Genomic DNA, 24,183 nt, shown 5'->3' with positions numbered 1-24,183 from the left:
ACTCACTAAGAAAGGATTTTTCGAAATGACCATCAAAGCATTAGTATTTCCTATATTATTGTAACATGCTCTGATGCTAATGCTAATTAGTTAGACGTTCTACTCCCCCTCCTAACTTGAAAATAACTCTGGAAGAGAATGGGATAGAATAGGACAGGCTTCTGTGGGGCCAGCCTCATGGAGAGAAGGGGCTAGAAAGCCTGAGGGAGAGAAGGGGAGAGGAGAGGATCTATGGGGCCAGCCTGAGGGAGAGAAGGGGAGAGGATAGGGGAGGCTTCTATGATGTAAGCCTGAGGGAGAGAAGGGGGATAGGATAGGAGAGGCTTCTGTGGGGCCAGCCTCGTGGAGAGAAGGGGCTAGAAAGCCTGATGGAGAGAAGGGAATAGGATAGGAGATGTTTCTGTGGGGCAAGGCTGAGGGAGAGAAGGGGAAGAGGAGAGGACAGGGGAGGCTTTTGTGGGGCCAGCCTGAGGAAGAGAAGGAGACAGGAGAGGATCTATGGGGCAAGCCTGAGGAAGAGAAGGGGAGAGGAGAGACTGATGGTAACTACTCATTAATTTTCAAACTCTAAGTGTCGATTTATCAAGCCCGATCACATAGTTTCGTAGACGGGTATTCAGCTAGTTTTATATATACAAAAGTGTAACAGATCATGAATGAGTTGGAACAATTCTACCAGATTACCATTTTGGGAGGGGGATCCTAGTGGAAAAATAATGTTTTTTTTAAAAAAAATTGTAAACAAAGAGACTGTCATTTGTTTGATCACACCCACTGGGAGAATTTCGTTGTGTGTATTATCTTTTGGTCTATGTGTCAACAGGAAACAGACTCAAGAATGAACGGAGCTCTAATTTTTATAGGAAGTAGTAAGAGAATCCTGAGGGGTGGGTGTGTGAAAAATCTTTATTTCTTCCCCCTCCGTGCTCTTAAACTCCAGGGAGCTAAGGCAGAATAAGCCCAGAGTTTCTTATCTAATGCTTTCTTTATTTTCAAGGCTTAATCGTATTTTGTCACTGTCACTGCAATTTTCTCCAAGGTCATCTTTGTGGCTTTGTACACACAGTTCTCCTCCTCGTCTCTACAGCTCTGCAACCAGGGAGACAATACTTGGAAGCCATTGTGTCCCCACCCCAAAATTTTACAATGGATCAGGAGACTGCAGCACATATATCAATCGGAACAACAGGAAATCCTTCAGAAATACTCAAAAATCTCACAGTAGCCAAGATGCAGCCTTCAGCACTGGAAAGATTAACAATGCAGGCTTCAGCTGCAATTATCTACTGAACCGGTCTTATTAGCCATATATGAACAAATCAGCTATTAATATAGATTAGCCATGATTCATTATAATGAAATAGGGCCAAACGCACACTGTGTCCATGCGCATGTGCAGTGCGCAAAACATTGCGTGCGGAAAAAGGAGGCTTAACAAGGTAAGTAGGGGGGGAACAGCTGTGCTGTGCAATTTAGATTGACTAGAAAGCAGGATTTCCTGCTTTCTAGCGAATATAAATCGTGTGGCACAGCTGATTGTCAGAAATACTGGTTGGGATGAACTGCTAGCTTTTTTTTACTACCGGTTCACCCGAACTGGTAGCTTTTAGCACCACCGGTTCACCTGAACTGGTGCAAACCGGTAGCATTTCACCCCTGCAAAATTCCCATTGTTCAGTTTTCTGAATCTCTTCAACCTGCGTTAGACCTATTCCACAAAGGGACAATCTTATTTTGCATCTGTTTTGCATAAACTGGGCCTAATTGCTAGAAGGGGCGGGGGGAGAATATTCTGGAACCATTCCCGAATGCCTTTTTCTGCTGACAATACCTGGAGGCAATGCCCAAGGTGTAATTAACTCAACACACTGCCTTACTACTTATCTGAACGGGCACAGGAGTTTACAGCAGTAAGACAAATTACACCCGGAGATAAAATATGGCTGCAAAATTAATCCAACTGAAATTAAAATAAATAATGCAAAATGAAAAGCAGTAGAGTTCATTTTGGAAAACTAAAAACCATCCCAAAATTCCATTTTATTTTTTTTTGCAATTCCCAGGAAAGAGGCGAGTCAAAAGAGAAGCACAGAAATAGTCTTAATATGCATCCATCAAATCTATACATAAAACAAGGGATATTTTATGGGGCAAAACATACACATTCTGCATATTAATACACATAAAATCAGATGTAATCTAGATTTATTCCGAGGGCAGATGCGTCTGATGCTTAAATGGGATATTGCGTTCTCTCTCTTCTGTTTAAACTCTCATCTATTAAACCAGCTTTCTCTGGGCACCTCGAGAGGAAAATGAAATCACATTCAGGAGTAGAATAGAATATAATTGGCGTCATGTGTGATTTCTATGGAGGTTCTTAGTCATCTAGGTCATGGTTGTCCCAAAAATGTTTTTTCAAAAGGCAAGTGGACTTTGTTTTCCCTTGAAGACGTTTCGCTTCTCATCCAAGTAGCTTCTTCAACTCTGACTGGATGGTGGAGGATGGAAGGATTTAAATTCTTTGCAGTCATGTGGTTGTTAGCACTCTTTCTGAGAGTCACTGTGCCCCTTGAAGGTTTATCTCTGCCCTCAGGATCACCTGAATAGTTCCACACCCATTTGCACTCTATGTTCTGACCTAGGCCTCCTGAGTCAGCAAAACACACGAGTAGTCCAAAAAACCTCTTTTCTTGCAAACGCTGTGAATTCTGTTCATTCACAGATGATTCCCAAATAGTTGTAAAGAGTCCTTCGGGATAAGGCTGATAATCAACCACCTTTATCTCCCTTGACACGCTGCCAAAGACCTAATTGGCAAAGCCACATGGAGTTCAGAATCAAACAGAGCTTCAGAATTTAAACCGACCAGCACGAACAAAGTTGCTTCCTGAAAAGGCTCCTTTATGTCTTATGGGAGGGGCCAAACATCTCCAAGCCCTAATCCCGAGTCGTCCATTTTGTTTTAACTGTTCTTGCCTTCTGGCAGCTCTGCGCATGCGCGCACTGGGAACAGGCTCCCCCTGTTCCTCTGCCTCGCTGACATCAGACTCTTGGAGGCAGTATATAAGTCCCAGATGGCCCTGGCCCCCTCTCTGCCTCTGATGCAGAGCCCTCGTCCAAGCCTTCCCCAGGCTCCAGGACTGGCCCACATTCCTCCCCAGCCGCCTCAATGTCCACCTCTGCTGCCAGCTCCTCAGGGTGCTGGCGGACCACAACACTCTGAGTCTGATGACTCTGAGGGCACAGATAAATCTCCAAGTGGCCTCAACAACTCTCAGAATTGTTCCTGAATAAGAACCTATCACCGCAGTGTTGGAAATGTAACTCAGTGCTAGGATCGTTTTATCGTATGTGGTGGTCATGTACGCAAGCCAAGGAATTTTGGCGTCAGATAAAGACATGGTTGGAAGAGATGCTAGACCAAAATATAGATTTGAAACCAGAACTATTCCTATTAGGAATTACAAAAGAGAAATATAGTAAAGGATGGATATATTTAATATTGCATGTTATAACAGGAGCAAGACTGGTGTATGCGCAGAATTGGAAAAATAAAGATAGCCCCTCTGAAGAAGAGATAATAAAGAAAATAATGGTATGTGCAGAAATGGACAGACTGTCACTAGAACTTAAAAACAAAGGTGAGACGGAATATCACGAAATTTGGGGGGGGGAAATGTATCAATGGCTGGAAACGAGGAAAAGGAGTCGGAACAGAAAATATTGAGGATTTGTAGAACTGAAACTGGACAATATCTAGATAAATATAAATGAGGATAACAGATATGTTTATAGTATTAAAGTAATAATGTACGATAAGTAGGAACTGTATCTGTTGTTATGCTAAAATATGTATGGAAATGACAAAGCCAGGGAAATCGCAGTGTGTGCAATGTTTTTAGTGTTTATTTAATAAAAACTATTTTTTAAAAAAAGAACTCTCAAAGAGAATACTAACGATCAGAGGACTGCAAGGAATATCAATTCTTCCATCCTCCGCCATTCAGTCAGAACTGAAGAAGCTTCTTGGATGAGAAGCGAAATGTCTTCGAAGAAAAATGAAGTCTAGTTGCGCTTTGGGACAATCATGTGTAATGACATCCTGATGCTCATGACTTCATTATGGTTTCTAGCAGATTAGTTGACGTGCTCCAGAGATCTCCATGGTTGGATTTTCTAGGCTCCTTGGGAGATAGGAAAGCCGTATTCTGGTAGTCACCTGATTGGAAGGCTGCCGCATTGAAAATGTAAATATTTAATGCTCTTCTCTTAAACTTTCCTTCACAACAAGACTATTTCCTGTTATTCCTCTTACAGCAGTGGCCAAAATTGTGGAAACCTTTTGGGAAAAGGGTATTTTCTAGCTTATAACACCACTTTTAACCAGTGGTGGGATTCAGCCAGTTCGCACCACTTCAGGAGAACTTTCTGAGCAGTTTGGCAAACTTTGCCAAACAACTTTGATTGTTGGAAGAAATCATTAGGGCAGAGAACCGGTTGTTAAATTACTTGAATCCCACCACTGCATAAAACTATATATCAATGGAAAGATAATTTAATCAAGAATGTAATTCAGCAACTTTTATGAAGGGTTTGCAATTAGAATTTTTTTTTTATTGGCCAAGTGTGATTGGACACACAAGGAATTTGTCTTGGTGCATATGCTCTCAGTGTACATAAAAGAAAAGATACGTTCATCAAGGTACAACATTTACAACACAAATGATGGCCAATATATCAATATAAATCATAAGGACTGCTAGCAATAAAGTTATAGTCATACAGTCATAAGTGGAAAGAGATGGGTGATGGGAATGATGAGAAGATTAATAGTAGTGCAGATTCAGTAAATAGTCTGACAGTGTTGATGGAATTATTTGTTTAGCAGAGTGATGGCCTTCGGGAAAAAACTGTTCTTGTGTCTAGTTGTTCTGGTGTGCAGTGCTCTATAGCGTCGTTTTGAGGATAGGAGTTGAAACAGTTTATGTCCTGGATTTGAGGGATCTGTAAATATTTTCACGGCCCTCTTCTTGATTCGTACAATATACAGGTCCTCAATGGAAGGCAGGTTGGTAGCAATTATTTTAACTGCTATTAGAATAGCAGTTACAGTATAAAGAAGAAAAGTGAAACACGTAGGAAAAAAAGAGATGTACAAAAATTATCACCATGTCAGTTAATAGTTGGGTAACTTTTAGCATGAATTACAGCCTTACAACTCCCATGGAGTGAACCAAGTCTTTGAGTTCCACAGCTGTTATCATGTGAAACCAAGATTGAAGGATGGGTTCTATTAACTGGATTTTATTGCTGGGTCGTTTCTGACTAACAAGTTTCTTTAGTCAGCTCCATAGATTTTCAATTGGGTGAAGGTCTGGGCTGTTCCAGCAGTGGGATAGGATTATCTTGAAACACCAAAAAAAAGTGGTGTTATTAGCTATCAAGCCTCAAAAATACACTTTTCCCAAAAGGTTTCCACAATTTTGGTCACTACTGTAGTTTGTAAAAGATTCTGGCTGGACTACCATCATTGCAATCCTGAAGTGCATTTCCTGAGACTCAAATCCTGCTCAAAGGAATTTAACTTTTTAACTTAACTCCTATTTAACTTTTTCCATTTTTCCCCTAGACTTCACATTCAACCCTGCTCACCCCGACTATGCCTCTCTGTAATTAAAGCATTATGTGTCTTCCATTTCCTGTTCCTTAACTACACCAAGCTTCTTTCATTATTATTATTATTTTTAGTTTTTCATCCTTCCTATTAACCATTTCAGGGTTTTGTAACAGTCAGTGTGGCAAAATGCATAAGAGAATATCAGCTCATTTGGGAGATACCTATAGTTCCCCTCAGTCTGTAGGAAAAATTATTGATTAATATACATCATGGTTGTGTTTGGTATTATTATTATTTTATATTATTTATGTTATTATTTCCTCTGCAGTGTTCTTCCCCTCCTCCCGAAAACCGTTCACAAAACGGACCCACCCTGAGAAAATTCAAAAATGCGTTTTACATAATAAAGAATATTGTGTAATAAAGAACACAATGACCTACACAACTGTGTTTACGAGGTAACAATAGTCAAGCAACCGAAGGAGGAAATTTGTTTCTCGCAGCTGCACCGATTGTATATTCTCTTCCTTCCCTTCATCCAATGTATGGAGAGAAAGTAACAATTCAATTGTTGGTCTTGCCTGCATTTCAGTTTTTGGCTGAAATTAAAGGAAGAGTTGTGTGTGCCAAGAATATATTCTTTAAGGAGAATCTCAGCCACAAGCCAAAAATATATTTAAGTCATTTCTTATGAATATTTGCAGAAAGAGGTTAAAAATGAATCAAAATGGCACCCACAACCATGGAATTGAAGCTCCTCCCTTCTTTAAAGGAAAAAGGGGCGGGACTTCCATTGTTGTAGCTGCCATCTTGGTTTCTTTTCTTAACCACTCTTGGCCAAAACTCCGAAACTTGGGTAGGAAGGAGATCATCATCATCATCATCATAATGACTGCTATGATTTGAATGTGCATATCACCCACGCTCCATCCACGTGGTTTACAAAAACAAGTGATAATAAAGCATTGAATGTCATCATAAAGTTCTCTAAAATATTTGCAGTAAGAGCAAACGATTTAAGCATTTAAAGGAAGCATTAAAACTGTGGCAAAGAAATAAAATAAAAATCAACCGGGATAATTAATTAGTATACAAATTTTCCCCAAGTCACATAATAGATCAGTTTCTTTAATCAGCCTCATCGCATGGATTTCTTGGAATAGAGATACCCTATGTGTGCTAGCTGTAGTAATTTGGGTTCTCTGTGGTTTGTAAGAACAATACTTTGGTGGAATGAAGTCAGGAGTCTCAGGAAGGAAGGTCATTTTTCCAGGGGGCAAGACAAGGACCCAAAAACCCAAGAATGATATGGGTCATTACTTCTGAGTAGTTCCTTTATTGTAGTTCGTTGTCTATAATGTACAGCCAATGCTCGGCCCATCACAGCCGCATAGATCAACATGGAAAATAGCTATTTACTTAAAATCTTCCCAGTTCAGCCCCGAGAATGTCTGGAGAGAAGAATGGTCCAAAGTACCTCCTTGTGGACTGACCATTCGTTGTCCTTCTACCAAACCATAGCATCAACCTTGTGAACTCTCATGTTTCCTCTTTCTACCACGTATTCAAAATGGACTGTGATTAATGTATATGTATATGTATCTATGAATACGTTTGGAGATGGTACATATTTATGCCGGTATACAGCACGTGTATGTGTGTTATGTATGCGTTTAAGATGAGTAGATATACACTTTGTCTTGAGAGCAGGCAATGGAATTTCATTTTTAATGTGGGCCAGTTTACTCATAGTAAAAAAATGACAATAAATTTGTCTTGTCTTGTCTTATATCTTATCTTATCTTATCTTATCTTATCTTATCTTATCTTATCTTATCTTATCTTATCTTATCTTATCTTATCTTATCTTATCTTATCTCATGTCTCATATCTTATCTCATCTTATTTTATTTTATCTTATCATCTTGATATGCCTCACTCTGCCTGGTCAAAATTGAACAGAATTAGGTACGACACTGGAAGTTGTGCCTCTACCATGTATCAGTGGGGATGGCAAGAGTCCCCCTGTTGTGATTGTGTTGCTGATATGCAAACTATTAAACATATTGTGCACGACTGCCCACGATGTGTGTTCTCTGGTTCCTTAGACGATCTGCACGAAGCAACGCCAGAGGAGATCGCCTGGAGAGCTGAAATGGACAGCCAGTTAGAAGGCCGCTGCTGTGCCCCTGCAGAGGTTCTGTGTATCATCATGTGGATTGTGTTTATAAGTTCTCATATACGCTAAGTAATATTGCCTATAAACAGACTCTTGCCAGACTAAAGCAATTATCTATAATAATTACAGATATACCCTGTGAACTGCTAGGGAGGGTCCACCTTAGCCCGCTTCCTGCCTACCAGACATTCTAAACTCCAATGTCCCTTTGCCCCTCCTGAGACCCCCAGACCACATTCTACCACAAATACCAAGGAACTGATCAGCTTTTCTGCAGATAGGCCCAAAGGTCCTTTTTCAAGAGGCAACTGGACTTTCTGGTTTTTTTTCTTTGAAATCATTTCGTTTTTGATCTAAGAAGCTTCTTCAGCTCTGACCGGATGATGGGGAATAGAAGGATTGATACAATGTCCAGACAGCTGGACATTTGCATCCTTTTAGAGGGTCATTGAGGCCACTTGGAGGTTTACCTGTGTCCTCAGGGTCACCTGATTGGTGCAAATGGACGTGGACCTCATTACACAGAAAAACCTCCAGGTGGCCTCAACAACTCTCTAAAAAGGATGCAAATGAGCAGTTCTGTCTCCAAGGAGTATAAATCCTTCCATTCCCCACCATCTAGTCAGAGCTGAAGAAGCTTCTTGGATGAGAAGTGAAATGTCTTCAAAAAGAAAAACCAGAAAGTCCAGTTGCCTCTTGAAAAAAAAGCACCTTTGGGACAACGGTGACCTGGAGGTCTGAGAATCTCCTTAGACATTTTTCTGCCGATACTTCACCCCAAGTCCCAGTGATGTTCTCCCAGGCAGGGGAACGGTTTGAGAAATGGGGTGTTGTTTTGTGTGGTTCTCTGTCTCTGTCAGACCTGAACATTCAATGGGCAGATAACTTTCGATCGTACTATATCACCCCTTGTGCTATATTTTGCACCAACTCAGTTATGAAACTTTAGACCCAGGAAGAGTAGTGGATGTCTAGAGGGAGGAATAAAAAAAAATTCAAGATAGCGTTGAAGACTTCACAAAGTCCTGTCCTTATTTTGCAACAACATTGGTAAATTTACATGTGCATGTACTGCATGATGTGTGCAGAAAAAGAAGGCTTAAGAAGGTAAGTAGAACAGGGGAACGTCTGTGCCGTGCGATTTAGAATATAAATTGTGCGGCATAGCTGATCGTCGGAAATACTGGTTCGTAACTACCGGTAGCTTTTTTAAAAAATTACCAGTTCAGGCGAACCAGTAGCTTTTATTACTACCGGTTCACCCGAACCGGTGCGAACCGGTAGCATTTCATCCCTGGGTTCGACAGTTTTTTGTTTTTTGTTTTAATTTACATTTATATCCCGCCTTTCTCCGAAGATTCAGGGCGGCTTACAGTGTGTAAGGCAATAGTCTCATTCTATTTGTATATTTACAAAGTCAACTTATTGCCCCCCCAACAATCTGGGTCCTCATTTTACCTACCTTATAAAGGATGGAAGGCTGAGTCAACCTTGGGCCTGGTGGGATTCGAGCCTGCAGTAATTGCAGGCTGCTGTGATTTAATAACAGGCTATCTTACAGCCTGAGCCACCCCTTCCAACAATAACTCTCTTTGGACAGTGAGCTGGCCTGCCTAGAAATTTAATAAACAAGCCAATAGGATCGAATGCAGAGAGGGGAGGACTAATAAGTGATTCCATTAATTAAATTAAAGATCTCTTCCACTGTGCCGCACCGAGCGAAGTCATCGTACCATCCTGGCAAGACCTCAAAAATACAGAGGTGGTTAATTACCTGCACGAGAAGTTCCAACTTCCTGTCGTCGAGGAGGTGAACCTGGCATCGGCGGCCCTCTGTCATCTAGGAAAGAGAGAGAGAGAGAAAACCCCAGTATTAACAGATGCTGAAGTCACAAATTGGCAAACATTGCTGTCAACATGCTGAAGCCTCAGCTGTTCCAAAGTTGTGCTGTGTGGGAGCAAAGGGTTTTTTTAAAAAAAAAAAATTAAGAAGATTTTGCTGAGGGGAATAAATAAGTGACTTTCCTTGCCAATTGTTGGTGCCTGGCACATGTTGGCACATGTTTTGACTCTACCCTGATCAGGGGACGGTGCCAGGCTAAGAGGGAGTCAAGCTATTCTCCAAAGCACCTGAGGGCAGGACAAGAAGCAACGAATGGTAACTAAGTTAGAATAGAATAGAATAACAGAGTTGGAAGGGACCTTGGAGGTCTTCTAGTCCAACCCCCTGCTCAGGCAAGAAACCCTCTACCGTTTCAGACAAATGATTATCTAATCTCTTCTTAAAAGCCTCCAGAGGAAGGAAGGAAGGAAGGAAGGAAGGAAGGAAGGAAGGAAGGAAGGAAGGAAGGAAGGAAGGAAGGAAGGAGAGAAGAGAAAGGAAAGGACGGAGAGAGAGAGGAAAGAGAAAGAGGAAGGATAGCAGAATAACAGAGTTAGAAGGGACCTTGAAGGTATACTAGTTCAACCTCCTGCTCAAGCAAGGGACACTATACCACTTCAGACAAACGGTTGTCTAATCTCTTCTTCAAAACTTCCAGTGTTGGAGCATTCACAACTTCTGGAGGCAAGCAGTTCGACTGGTTGATTGTTCTGTCAGGAAATTTCTCCTTGGTTCTAGGTTGCTTCTCTCCTTGATTAGTTACCATCCATTGCTTCTTGTCCTGCCTTCAGGTGCTTTGGAGAATAGCTTGACTCCCTCTTCTTTGTGGCAGCCCCTGAGATATCGGGACTCGGCTATCATGTCACCCTTAGTCCTTCTTTTAATTAAATTAGACAAACCCAATTCTAGCAACCATTCTTCATATGTTTTAAACTCCAGCCCCCTAGCCATCTTTCATGCAAAAAGCTGAAGGCATCTACCTTACATGACTCCCACTATATACACCATGCAGTCATCTGGTTGTTAGTATTCTCACTGAGAGTCATTGAGGTCACTTGGGGGTTTATCTGTACTCTCAGGGTCACCAAACTAGTTCCATACCCATTCAGGTGACCCCGAGGGCACAGATAAACCTCCAAGTGGCCTCAACAACTCCGAAAATGAATATTAACAACCAGATGACTGCATGGAATATAAATCCTTCCATCCTTCACTGTTCAGTGAGAATGAGAATGAGAGGATGAGAAGGGAAACATCTTCAAGCAAAAACAAAGTCCCAGTTGCCTTTTGAAAAAATAAGCATGTTTGGGATAGCCATGACTTGGATGACTGTGAATCTCTAGATATTTCTCCTCAGACTGCAAAACACAACTGTTGTGTCTATATCACAGTGTTTCCTTCCACAGCCATAGATGCAGCGACCCAACTGCTTCCTTATCTCATCCAGGCTTCTGCGCCTGATAATTCCAAAATGTGCCAACTGAAATTAAACGTGTGGTGTTTTTTTTTACTGCTGGATTCCAATTATTTCAATTCAAGGAAGCCTTTTCATGGTTAGATACAGGAAAGGCCAATCTACACTTCTAACTATAATGGGATGTTATCGGCAATTAAAATTACTTTTGCCTTGGGGTAAGAGGGAGAGCCACAATATTAAATATTGTTATTTAATATTTAAATATTAAATACTAAGCAAGGAGAGAAGCAACTTAGAACTAAGGAGAAATTTCCTGACAGTGAGAACAATCAATCAGTGGACCAACTTGCCTCTAGAAGTTGTAAATGGTCCAACACTGGAAGTTTTTAAGAAGATGTTGGAGAACCATTTGTCTGAAGTGGTGTAGGGTTTCCTGCCTAAGCAGGGGGTTGGACTAGAAGACCTCCAAGGTCCCTTCCAACTCTGTTATTCTAAATATATAAGGTCCGTGAAAGGTCTCTATTAAAATAATGGCGTGAACACATGAGATATCACATAGCAAGACTTTTTTTAAAAAGTTCTGTTAAAAAGAAGAGAGGGAGGTTTCATATCCGGATTATAATTGCATGAAATGATCCCTGCTCATATCCTGCAATTTTACTTTGTTTAAAAAGTGAGTGACAGAGAATCAAAGCAAATGGGAACGTCTGTTTCAAACGCTAAGCTGAACTAAACCTGGTTAGTACTTGGAGGAGAAACCGGGAAAAAAAATCCAGAGTTGTAGGCTGGAAAAAACAACAACACCCATCCCTTAACAAAACAGAATACAGAATATTCTTAAGGAGTTACAGATCATTTCCATACCACTACTAAGAAAACTCCATGGATGTATCTTTATGGGAATGTAGTTTGATTGACGGGAAATTTTATTTTGTTCATATCCACATCCTGGTTTTCTTTTAAAGTATCAAAAAAAAAAAAAGGATAGACAGGTGTCTTCTTTCCCCCCACAATAATAATCACAATGAAAATTTGGAGGATTGATCTGTTTTTCACACTTACGAGCATATGGGTAAGCCAGATTCACTTAACGACCGTGTTACTCACTTAAGAACTGCAAACAATCCACTTCCCAGGTAGCTTACAACCTCAGGGATCCTCTTAACAGCTGAGGCAAGAAAACATTGTAAAAACGGGGGGAAACGAATGTCTCACTTAACCACAGAAATTTGGAGCTCCATTGTGATCGCATATCGAGGATTACCTGTACAAGGTGCTTCCTTGGCATACAGTTTCTAACAAAGCCTAGATCTACGTTATCTTAAGACCAGAGGTGGGCTTCAAAGATTTTTATTACCGGTTTGCCAAGCGTGGCCATGCTTTATGCGTGGGCCTTCCGTGCATGCACCCGGCCTTCTGCGCATGAGCTTTGCTGATGCTGTTGTGACCCAGGCCCAAGTAGGTAGTAATAAACTTAGTCCGTGGAAAAACAATCTTTATTCGAACAGCTGGGAATTACTTCATTCCCAGCGTCGTTCAACTCAAAGTAAAACAAATGCCTCCCAACACAAATTCCTCAGTTATCTCACAAACCTTAGTCCAATTAGGCCAACTGCCAAAGGCCCTTCCTGGCAAACGTCAAGAAGCTGAAACGCCATTGCTTTATGGGAGGGGCCAATCATCTCTTGGCCCTACTCCTGAGTTGTCCTCTTTGCTTGAGCTGCTCTTGCCTTCTGGCAGCTCTTCTCATGCATGCATTAGGAACAGGCTCCTCCTGTTCCTCTGCCTCACTACTATCAGTCTCTGGAGGCTCTGGATTCCGCACCTCACTCCCCGATGGTCCTGGCCCCACCTCAGCCTCATCGCTGTCCGACTCCATTGCTAGCTCCGCAGGCTGCTGGCAGACCACAACAGATGCGCACGCCTTCTGCGCATGCACCCGGCCTCGAAAACGTGGCTAAATAGTACAGCATAGCACCGGGGTGGGTGGGCGTGCAGGGCTCATCCGCAATCTCTGCTACCGGTTCGTACCACCACTGCTTAAGACCCGCCTGCCCTAAAATCTTCAAGAAGGCCTATCTTGCAGGTCTCAATAAATTCAACAGCCTAGAACTCACAAATCGTTTGTCTGTTGACCCCAGGGAGCCCTTTTTCCTTTTAGCTACCTGTAACCTCAGTGTAAAGCTCTAAAATCCCATTTACCAACAGCTGGCCTGAATATTTATCGAGTGTAGGGCCTTAACTGAAGCCCGGACCACAAAAAGAGGACAATTTTTTTGCACTTCCGCACAATATATTTTGCCAATTTAATGCCGGATCTTTGGATCTTGTCTTCTACTGTGTCCAACATGTGCTAGAAATGTCCCACGCTGTATCCTGGGCAACATGGAAAATACACACTTAGAAAATTGCTAGTGAGATCTTCGCTTCCTGTTAAATCATCCCTCAATGAAAGCATCTGTGGAAATATCTGGATTCGTCTTGCAAGAAGGCAGTTCTGTGTGGTCTTTGTGTGTGTGTGTGTGTACTGTACACACTTAATTAAAGCAGCATCAGCAACCTGATAACTAGGAGAGCTCCTTCAGGCTTCTTAGCTGGAACGATGCCTTCACCTCGGTTAATGAAGCATAAATGCTGTTTACCAGGACAGCTCCTCATAAGACATTCTGGGTGAGGGGGAAGCCTTTGAGTTATGGGGGCCTTTTCATGCTTCATCTACTTTTATTTAACAAAGAACAGTAGGAAATTATGTGCTTATCAGAGTTTCCGAAGAGAGCAAATTCTTGGATTCCCCTGTAGGGTAAGTCCTTGACCTACAACTGTAATTGAGCTCAAAGGTTGATAAGGGAAACATTTGTTCAATAAGTTTTGTCCCATTTTTGCGATTTCCCGTGCCACAGTTGCTAAGTTAGTAACACAGTTTTTTAAGAGAACTTGGCTTGTCAGAAGGTCACAAAAGGGGATCACGTGACCCCGGGACACTGCAAACGTCATAACGGGTCTCTGAATTTGGATCACATCAGAGGTGGCAACTGGTTCTCCCAGCACTGGAACGGTGAGTGCGTCGTCCGTGCATGCGTGCAGCGCCACAAAACATGACAATTCGCTTGCACGTGCTGTCCACGCATGAGAGGAGCATCAAAAACGGAGCAATACAGGATGGGATTGCGCCCGGGTGGCAGTGTTGCAGGCTGACTGCCCACAGCCTGGAGTTCGATCCTGAGCGGCTCAAGGTTGACTTAGCCATCCGTCCTTCCAAGGTTAGTGAAATGAGGACCCAGATTGTTGGGGGCAAAATATTCACTCTGTAAACCACTTAAAGAGGGCTGTAAAACACTGTGAAGCGGTATATAAGTGCTATTCCTTCCTTCCTTCCTTCCTTCCTCCCTCCCTCCCTCCCTCCCTCCCTCCCTTCTTCCCTTTCTCATTCTTGTTCTTCGTGGCACAGAGGTTAGAATGCAGGATTGCAGGCTAAACTCTGCCCACTGCCAGGAGTTCGATCCTGACCGGCTCAAGGTTGACTCAGCTTTCTGTCCTTCCGAGGTCGGTAAAATGAGGACCCAGATTGTTGTGGGGCAAGAGGCTGACTCTTAGCGAGGTCTGTAAAGCGCTGTGAAGCGGTATATAAGTCTAAGCGCTATGGCTCTAATCCTGCTGCTCAGAGAAACATAGCATTGTAGAAAAACCAGATGTCCCAATTTATGAAACTCTCCCTCCTATTCTGCAAATACTGACAAATTTGAATCCTGGAAACTTCAGAGTGAAAACTTTTTTTTTTTTTTGCAGGACAGAAAAAAAAGGCCTTTAATAAACACATTGCTTTGTTTTAATTAAAGGAAGGTGCTGGTTTCCTCTAACCCTGCCGTGTATTTAGTTAAGCTCGGGGGCTTAGCTTTAAAACACACGACAAAGTCTCTTTCTTTAAAGGCATCAGACGGGGCTTTCAACAATTTGAGGCTTCTCACCGCCTGGCCAAATATTGTAGATTATTTTTTAAAAAAAGAATAAAAAGAGTGTGCTTCCCTCAGGAGAACGTTTGCTGAATCCAAGGCTACAACATCCTTCTCTGAATCAGGGCTTTTCAAAATATGTTGGTAGCGGCAGTCTCAATGATGGGTTGCTCCTGGTTCGGTCCGGTTCTATAGAACCGGTAGTAAAACTGGCGGGAGGCTCCGCCCACCCGCCCCGACGTCATCAAGGGGGATTTGCGCATGCACACTCAGTCCCGTTACAAACTGGTAGTAAAGGTAAATAGAACCCATCCAGGGGTGAAATCTACTTACTTTCCTTACTGGTTTGGAAGTGCATGTACCGCGCTCACATGCTCGCTTTGCTCGCACACGCGTGTCACTTGTACATTCAGACCTTCTGCACATGCGCAAAACCTTCTACGCATGCACAGAAGGTAAAAAACACATCACTTCCTGGTTAAAACCAGGAAGTAATGACATCCAGGTGGGTGGGCGGAGCTTTGCTCCGCCATCGCTACTGGATCGCCAAATTACCAACCATGATCGCTACCGTATCGCGCAATCCGATCCGATCCGGGAGCATTTTATCCCTGAACAGTCTGTTTGGGTCAGGGAGGAGAAAGAGCTTAAAAATATTTACTTAAAGATGACCGTTTGAGCATCTTTCAAAAATTATTTCATCTCAGAGACCAGTTCTTCAAAAACAAATACAGGGTTAGATGGCATGATTAGCATGCCTGGGGCCTTCATAGAGATATTCAACTCATAACAGATCTTCAAAAGCTCCAAACCCATCCACGTTTTATCCGGTTTCCTTTTCAATCAGCTGCTGTGGATGATGGTGTGTGTAGTTGTAGAGGACCAACGTGAGAAAGTTCCTTTTAGAAGGGAATAATTGTAGCTCACCGTTGAACTGTGGGCTCCTGGGTGCTTCCTGAGCTTGGCTGTTTTTGCAGGCGTTTCATGACCCAACTAGGTAACGTCATCCGTAATTTGTAACTAGGTTCAAGTTATTTAGTGATCCATATTATCTAGTGATCCTAGTGTTGTTAACCTAGGATATTTTCCAAAACACTAACCTAGTGTTTCTCTGCAAGAAAGCCACCAAGCTCAGAGATCACCAAGGACCCCACAGTCCTCTTCCTCCTCCCTCTGCTCCTTCTTCCTCTCCTCCTCCCTCCCTCCCTCCCTCCCTCCCTCCCTTCTTCCCTTTCTCATTCTTGTTCTTCGTGGCACAGAGGTTAGAATGCAGGATTGCAGGCTAAACTCTGCCCACTGCCAGGAGTTCGATCCTGACCGGCTCAAGGTTGACTCAGCTTTCTGTCCTTCTGAGGTCGGTAAAATGAGGACCCAGATTGTTGTGGGGCAAGAGGCTGACTCTTAGCGAGGCCTGTAAAGCGCTGTGAAGCGGTATATAAGTCTAAGCGCTATGGCTCTAATCCTGCTGCTCAGAGAAACATAGCATTGTAGAAAAACCAGATGTCCCAATTTATGAAACTCTCCCTCCTATTCTGCAAATACTGACAAATTTGAATCCTGGAAACTTCAGAGTGAAAACTTTTTTTTTTTTTTTTTGCAGGAAAGAAAAAAAAGGCCTTTAATAAACACATTGCTTTGTTTTAATTAAAGGAAGGTGCTGCTTTCCTCTAAACCTGCCGTGTATTTAGTTAAGCTCGGGGGCTTAGCTTTAAAACACACGACAAAGTCTCTTTCTTTAAAGGCATCAGACGGAGCTTTCAACAATTTGAGGCTTCTCACCGCCTGGCCAAATATTGTAGATTATTTTTTAAAAAAAGAATAAAAAGAGTGTGCTTCCCTCAGGAGAACATTTGCTGAATCCAAGGCTACAACATCCTTCTCTGAATCGGGGCTTTTCAAAATATGTTGGTAGCGGCAGTCTCAGTGATGGGTTGCTCCCGGTTCGGTCCGGTTCTATAGAACCGGTAGTAAAACTGGCGGGAGGCTCCGCCCACCCGCCCCGACGTCATCAAGGGGGATTTGCGCATGCACACTCAGTCCCGTTACAAACTGGTAGTAAAGGTAAATAGAACCCATCCAGGGGTGAAATCTACTTATTTTCCTTACTGGTTTGGAAGTGCATGTACCGCGCTCACATGCTCGCTTTGCTCGCACACACGTGTCACTTGTACATTCAGACCTTCTGCACATGCGCAAAACCTTCTACGCATGCACAGAAGGTAAAAAACACATCACTTCCTGGTTAAAACCAGGAAGTAATGACATCCAGGTGGGTGGGCGGAGCTTTGCTCCGCCATCGCTACTGGATCGCCAAACTACCAACCATGATCGCTACCGTATCGCGCAATCCGATCCGATCCGGGAGCATTTTATCCCTGAACAGTCTGTTTGGGTCAGGGAGGAGAAAGAGCTTAAAAATATTTACTTAAAGATGACCGTTTGAGCATCTTTCAAAAATTATTTCATCTCAGAGACCAGTTCTTCAAAAACAAATACAGGGTTAGATGACATGATTAGCATGCCTGGGGCCTTCATAGAGATATTCAACTCATAACAGATCTTCAAAAGCTCCAAACCCATCCACGTTTTATCCGGTTTCCTTTTCAATCAGCTGCTGCGGATGATGGTGTGTGTAGTTGTAGAGGACCAACGTGAGAAAGTTCCTTTTAGAAGGGAATAATTGTAGCTCACCGTTGAACTGTGGGCTCCTGGGTGCTTCCTGAGCTTGGCTGTTTTTTTGCAGACGTTTCATGACCCAACTAGGTAACGTCATCCGTAATTTGTAACTAGGTTCAAGTTATTTAGTGATCCATATTATCTAGTGATCCTAGTGTTGTTAACCAGGGATATTTTCCAAAACACTAACCTAGTGTTTCTCTGCAAGAAAGCCACCAAGCTCAGAGATCACCAAGGACCCCACAGTCCTCTTCCTCCTCCCCTCTGCTCCTTCTTCCTCTCCTCCTTCCTTCCCTCTTCCTTCTTGTCTCCATAAACCCAGCGGTGGGATTCAGCTAGTTCGTTCCTATTCGGGAGAACTGCTTGTTAATTTCCTAAGCAGTTCAGAGAACTGGTTGTTGGAAGAAAACTTATTTTGTTTTTTCCCCACTTTACAGGGCTAATCCTGTAAGGAAGGCAACATTCTGGTGGTATTTCTAGCCTAATCTTTATTGCCCTGCTTACAGAAACAGCCTCTCTAGTTAACCCTTATTACATTGTAACAGCTAAGGCGAAGCGCCCATCAACATGTGTAACATTGAGTTGGCCACACCCACACAGTCACATGACCACCGATCCATGCCTACCGGGCTGGTTATTAGGACAGAGAACCGCTTGTTAAATTATTTGAATCCCACCACTGCATAAATCCCCCTTCCTTCCAACACTGATAATGTTGCTAGTTCGGGTGATGAAGTCTCTGCAAGAAAGCCATTAAGCTCAGGGAATACCAGGGACCCCACTCCTTCTCCACTCTGCAAACTCTTCTAGCCCTGATGATGTTCCCTAGCTGGGTCATGAAACATCTGCAGAAAAGCTCAGAGATCACCAAGGAGCCCCACAGTGGCTGGGGCTAAAGCCACGCGATCCTCTTTTGCGAACCTTCTGACAAGCAAAAGTCAACGGGGAAGCCAGATTAAGCCTCTGGTGGCTCAACAGGCTAATGCAGTCTGTTATTAACAGCAGCTGCTTGCAATTACTGCAGGTTCAAGTCCCACCAGGCCTAAGGTTGACTCAGCCTTCCATCCTTTATAAGGTAGGTAAAATGAGGACCCAGATTGTTGGGGGCAATAAGTTGACTTTGTATATAAATATACAAATAGGATGAAGACTATTGTTAACACAATGTAAGCCGCCCTGAGTCTTCGGAGAAGGGCGGGATATAAATGCAAATAAAAAAAATTCACTTAAGAACCTTGTTACTAACTTAAGAATGGCAGTGATTCGCTTAACAACGGTGGAAAGAAAGGTCATAAAACGGAGGGAAAACTCATTTAAAAAATGTCACGCTTAGCCAACAGTAATGTTGGGTTCAATTGTCATAAACTGGGGATTCCCTATACCGTATGCCTCAGGAGTGCTATTCAGCAGGTTCTGACAGGTTCTGGAGAACTGGTAGCGGAAATGTTGAGTAATTCAAAGAACCCGCAAATACCACCTCTGGCTGGCCCCAGAATGGGGAGGGAATGGGGATTTTGCAATATCTTTCCCCTGCCACGCTGACCAAGCCATGCCCACCAAGCCACGCCCACAGAACCGGTAGCAAAAAAAAATTTGAATTCAACCACTGGTATGCCTTCTGTATGTCTTTTAATCTTTTACCTAATCCAAATGGACAAGAGTAAAATTTGATTAGGAATAATTACGGAAGACTCTTCAATAATGAACAGTTCATTTTTTTACTCCTGCAGCTTGCAAAAAAACCCCGCTATAACGTGAAACAGTTTCAGGCTAAATAAACACAGACTAGAGGATGTTTACAAAAGTCACAGGTGAAAGTATGAAAAGTTACACGGCAACTTTTAACGAAAGAGTGCTAACATGAGGTTATCCCCCCTCCCCCAGAAAACAAAGTTTCTCCAGAAACTTCTAGTTTTCTTTATAATCATGAAAACTCAAAACAGAATCGAAAAGTTACGGTTATTTCTTTGTTGTTTGCCAGTCTAACCCATTGTTCATTCCTTGTAAACCGCTCCAAACTTGATTGCAGAAAATATGACTTCAGCAACAGAGTGGTCAGTGGCTGGAATCCACTACCTGACTCTGTGGTTTCTTCCCCAAACTCCCCAAACTTTAACCTTAGACTGTCTATTGTTGACCTCACCCCATTCCTAAGAGGTCTGTAAGGGGCGTGCATAAGCGCACCTGCGTGCCTTCCATCCCTGTCCTAATATTCCTTTTTATTCGTATCCATTTCATGTATTCATAATCATGTTTATACTTTTATCTGTTCTCTTATATATGACTGACAAATAAATAAATAAATAAAAATAAATAGACATGCGTGGATCTGTTCAAGAAATTCTGGCTGGTTATTGTCACTACCAATTCCCCCTGTCTTTCACTAACAGCGTTTCCTATCATTTCTGCATCAATATGTTTCTGATTAAATAAGTACTGAAACACTAAAGAAAGAATGACTCTACTGCAGGGGTGACAAACTCAAGGCCCAGGGGCCGGATCTGGCCCGTGGGGTACTTAGATCTGGCCAGTGGTGGTATTCAAGTAATTTAACAACCAGTTCTCTGCCCTAATGATTTCTTCCAACAACCAGTTTGCCAAACTGCTCGGAAAGTTAACAACCAGTTCTCCCAAAGTGGTGCGAACTGGCTGGCCCAGTTCTGGATCTGGCCCACAGGTTCCCCCCAACAGAAGTGATGTCAAACTGGCCGCGGCCATCCTGGCCACGCCCACCCCTGGCCCTCCAAGGTCAAACACAACCCTGATGCGGCCTTCAATGAAATCGGATTTGACACCCCTGCTCTATTGCCGGGGTCTCCAACCTTGGTCCCTTTAAGACTTGTGGACTTCAACTCCCAGAGTCCCTCAGCCAGCAAAGCTCTGGGAGTTGAAGTCCACAAGTCTTAAAGGGACCAAGGTTGGAGACCCCTGCTCTATTATAACTGATTTTTTTCCCCTCCCAATGCTTCCATGGAAGAACTGTAGTGGTCCGGTTTCATGATGCCAAATATCTCATATGACTTATAAATATTTGTTTGTTCAGGGCTTCTAACTTCATAAAACATGGAGAAACATCTACCGGTGGTTAGAAGGATCACTCTTTCAAATATCTCTTCCATAGGCAACAGGGCCAAGTTGGGTATCCAATTTTGATTATTGAATGGACATTTTAAGGTCACAATCTCCTTATCAGGTATGTTTAATATCTAACAGATTAGATATATCTACTTTCACTAAGTATGTCTAGTCTAAGGAAAAGAAGGACTAGGGAGTGGCAGGAGAGTAGCATTCCAATGTCTAATTTCTAATCTAAAAATCCAATATTTGAGGGGCTGCCACAAAGAAGAGAGGGTCAACCTATTCTCCAAAGCACCAGAATTTGCAGGACAAGAAGCAACGGATGGAGACTAATCAAGGAGAGGAGCAACCTAGAACTAAGGAGAAATTTCCTGACATTTAGAACAATTAATTAATGGAATGATTTCCCTCCAGAAGTTGTGAGTGCTCCAACACTGGAGGCTTTTAAGAAAAGATTAAAGGATTCCATTTATCTGGAATCACATTGGGTTTCCAGCATGAGCAGCGGGTTGGACTAGAAGATCTCCAAGGTCCCTTCCAACTCTGTTCTTTTATTATTCCTATTGCGGAAGATCATTACTCACTGCATAGCAATGTTCTACATCTCAAGTACAACATTCATAGGATGGAATAAGGCCCAAAACTTATCCAGTTCTATTAAAGGAGGATGTTTGTAGCTCATGGTTGTAATGAGGGTTCCTTCATGGTCTCTGAGCTTGGTGGTTCTCTTGCAGATGTCTCATTACCCAACTAAGTAACAGCATCAGTGCTAGAAAGGAGTGGGGTTTGCCAAAAGGGAGGAGGAGGAGGAGGAGGAGAACTGTGGGGTCCTTGGTGCTCTCTGAGCTTGGCAGTTTTCTTGCAGACGTTTCATGACCCAACTAGGTAACATCATCAGTGCTAGAAGGGGGGAGGAGGAGGAGGAGGAGGAGGAGGAGGAGGAGGAGGAGGAGGAGGAGGAGAACTGTGGGCTCCTTGGTGCTCTCTGAGCTTGGCAGTTTTCTTGCAGACGTTTCATGACCCAACTAGGGAACATCATCAGTGCTAGTCAAGTTCTACCAAAACTCCATCCATCATTGGAAGGCATTTTCCAAAAAAATTGAGCAAACCAACAAATAATCCTTCCCACAAATCATTTCAATGAGTCGTAGGAGAATTATTTTAGTTGCCAATGTTTTGCGTAACCTTGGATCATGAAATTATCTAAACAGAGGCCACATATCTAGCTTGGAAAAGGTTGCATTTCCAAACTGAAGGTGAGACTTCTCGTAGCAGTTGACCCTCCATAATTTTTATTTTGAAAGTTTGCTTCTGTTACCATAAAGGGTGACCACTTTTTCTCAAAACTTCACATGCAACTATATGTGTACACCGAGTGTGTCAGTTTTCAGCAATATAATGGTGCACTCAATGCTTTTTTTTTTTTAGTTGAATTTACAGGTAGTCCTCGAATTTATGTTGCTAAGTGAGAAATTTGCTAAGTGAGCTTTGCCCCATTTTATTAACTGAATCACTGCCATTGTTAAGTGAGGCACACAGTCGTTAAGTGAATCTGGACTCTCCCCATTGACTTTGCTCATCAGGTCGCAAAACGGGGATCACATGACCCCGGACACTGCGTCCGTCATAAATGTGAGTGAGCTGTCAAGCATCCGAATATAAATCATGTGACCATGTGGGGGATGCTGCAATGGTCGTAAGTGTGAAAAACGATCGTCAGTCATTTTTTCCAGTGTCGTTCTAACTTGGAACCGCCACTAAATGAACGGTCATAAGTCAAGAACTATCTGTATTGTATTGCAGGCGATACATAAATAATTTGTAATCTGTTTTCTGGAGTGGGGAACTTTGGCCAGAAAAATTAAAAAAAAAAGAAAAGAAAAGCTACAAATACGTTTCCCTAGTAGTAGCATTATTGGCACGATCAGCAGCCATGGATTAAATGAGTGTCAAGTCAGCAATTCAGAGGATACGCAGCCAGCCCGTTGCTTCTCCATAGCACAGAGAAAAATCACCCGTTCAGACAGAGTAACGTAGCCAGGCTCCCTTTGGTGTTTAAAAGACGGTGGGGTTAGAAAAGGAACAGACGGAGAAAAAAAATCGGCACAAACTGAAAGAATCCACTTCCCCTGGATACTTGGAGGGCAGGAAGCGACTCCAATGTGGATATAAATTAAACATAAGACAGCCGGTGATGATTCAGGGATCCTTATGAAGCTGCCAAAGGGAGAGCTGGCCGTTCATTGTCACTTTGGAAAGTCCAGCAATAAACTAAGCAACTAATATCTCTATCCATCCATCCATCCATCCATCCATCCATTTTCTTCCTTCCTTCCTTCCTTCCTTCCTTCCTTCCTTCCTTCCTTCCTTCCTTCCTTCCTTCCTTCCTTCCTTCCTTCCTTTCTCTCTCTCTCTTCCTAACTTCCTTCCTTCCTTCCTTCCTTCCTTCCTTCCTTCCTTCCTTCCTTCCTTCCTTCCTTTCTCTCTCTCTCTCTCTCTCTCTCTCTTTCTATCATCTACCTACCTACCTACCTACCTACCTACCTATGTATTTCTCTCTATATATATATCTCTCTATTTCTATCTATCTACTGTGTTTCCCTGAAAATAAGACTCTGTCTTACATTTTTTTGAACCCTGAAACAAGCATTTGGCCTTATTGCCACGTGCTCAAAAGCCCAATTGGGCTTATTATCAGGGGATGTCTTATTTTGGGGGAAACAGGGTATCATCCATCCATCCATCCATCCATCCATCCATCCATCCATCCATCCATCCATCCATCCATCTATCTAATCTATTTAATCTATCATCTATATATCTATCTTCCTTCCCTTCCTCCCCCTCCTCTCCTCCCCTCCCTCCCTCCCTCCCATATTAGACCTATTCATTTATACAATCCCCCTCCCCTATTTTTCCCCAGTAGACCCAGGGCGTGCAGGGTGGCGGCGGCGGCGGCGGCGGCGGCGGCTCTTCCCATTCAAACGCCGCCCGTGCTATTAATAGAAGCGATTGTCTCCCCGGAAAATTTTTTGCAGAGGGCGCCCCTCTATTTCCCTCCCCCCCCCCGCTTTTGCTACCCATCAGGCAAAGATGCTTCGCGGCACATTCAGCAGGGGTGCAATTTGCAAAGGCACAATTACTACAGAGAAGCAGGCAAGCCAGACTCCCATTTCGTTCCTGTCAATTCACATCTCTCTCTCTATATATATATCTACGGGAGGGGGAAAGGGGCTATCCAACGCGGGACAACTTTTCTGCGGGGGGTGGGGGGGAGGCTCGGTCCAGGGAGAAAGGGCGAAAAGGTCCGCGGTGCGGTCCCTTCCCCGACGCCCAGACAGCAGCCATTAAGAGCGGCGGAGGCGCCGGTTCCTCTTTAGC

The 24,183-nt window shown here is 43.0% G+C and overlaps 1 protein-coding gene across 10 annotated transcripts in view; it reads right to left on the bottom strand.

Annotated features, from left to right (window-relative positions):
• Nucleotides 1-24,183, bottom strand: part of FRMD4A (FERM domain containing 4A) — a 342,273-nt gene that overhangs the window by 135,967 nt on the left and 182,123 nt on the right. For all 10 annotated transcript variants that reach the window (XM_058191964.1, XM_058191962.1, XM_058191968.1 and 7 more), the window contains exon 2: nucleotides 9,574-9,639. In XM_058191964.1, coding sequence (XP_058047947.1) covers nucleotides 9,574-9,639 — 66 coding nt within the window. The remainder of the gene's footprint in view (nucleotides 1-9,573; nucleotides 9,640-24,183) is intronic.

This window comes from Ahaetulla prasina, chromosome 7, assembly GCF_028640845.1.
Source record: "Ahaetulla prasina isolate Xishuangbanna chromosome 7, ASM2864084v1, whole genome shotgun sequence".
Lineage (NCBI taxonomy): Eukaryota > Metazoa > Chordata > Lepidosauria > Squamata > Colubridae > Ahaetulla > Ahaetulla prasina.
Note: the sequence above shows the minus strand (reverse complement) of the source record. Positions and strands in the feature narration are given on the sequence as shown.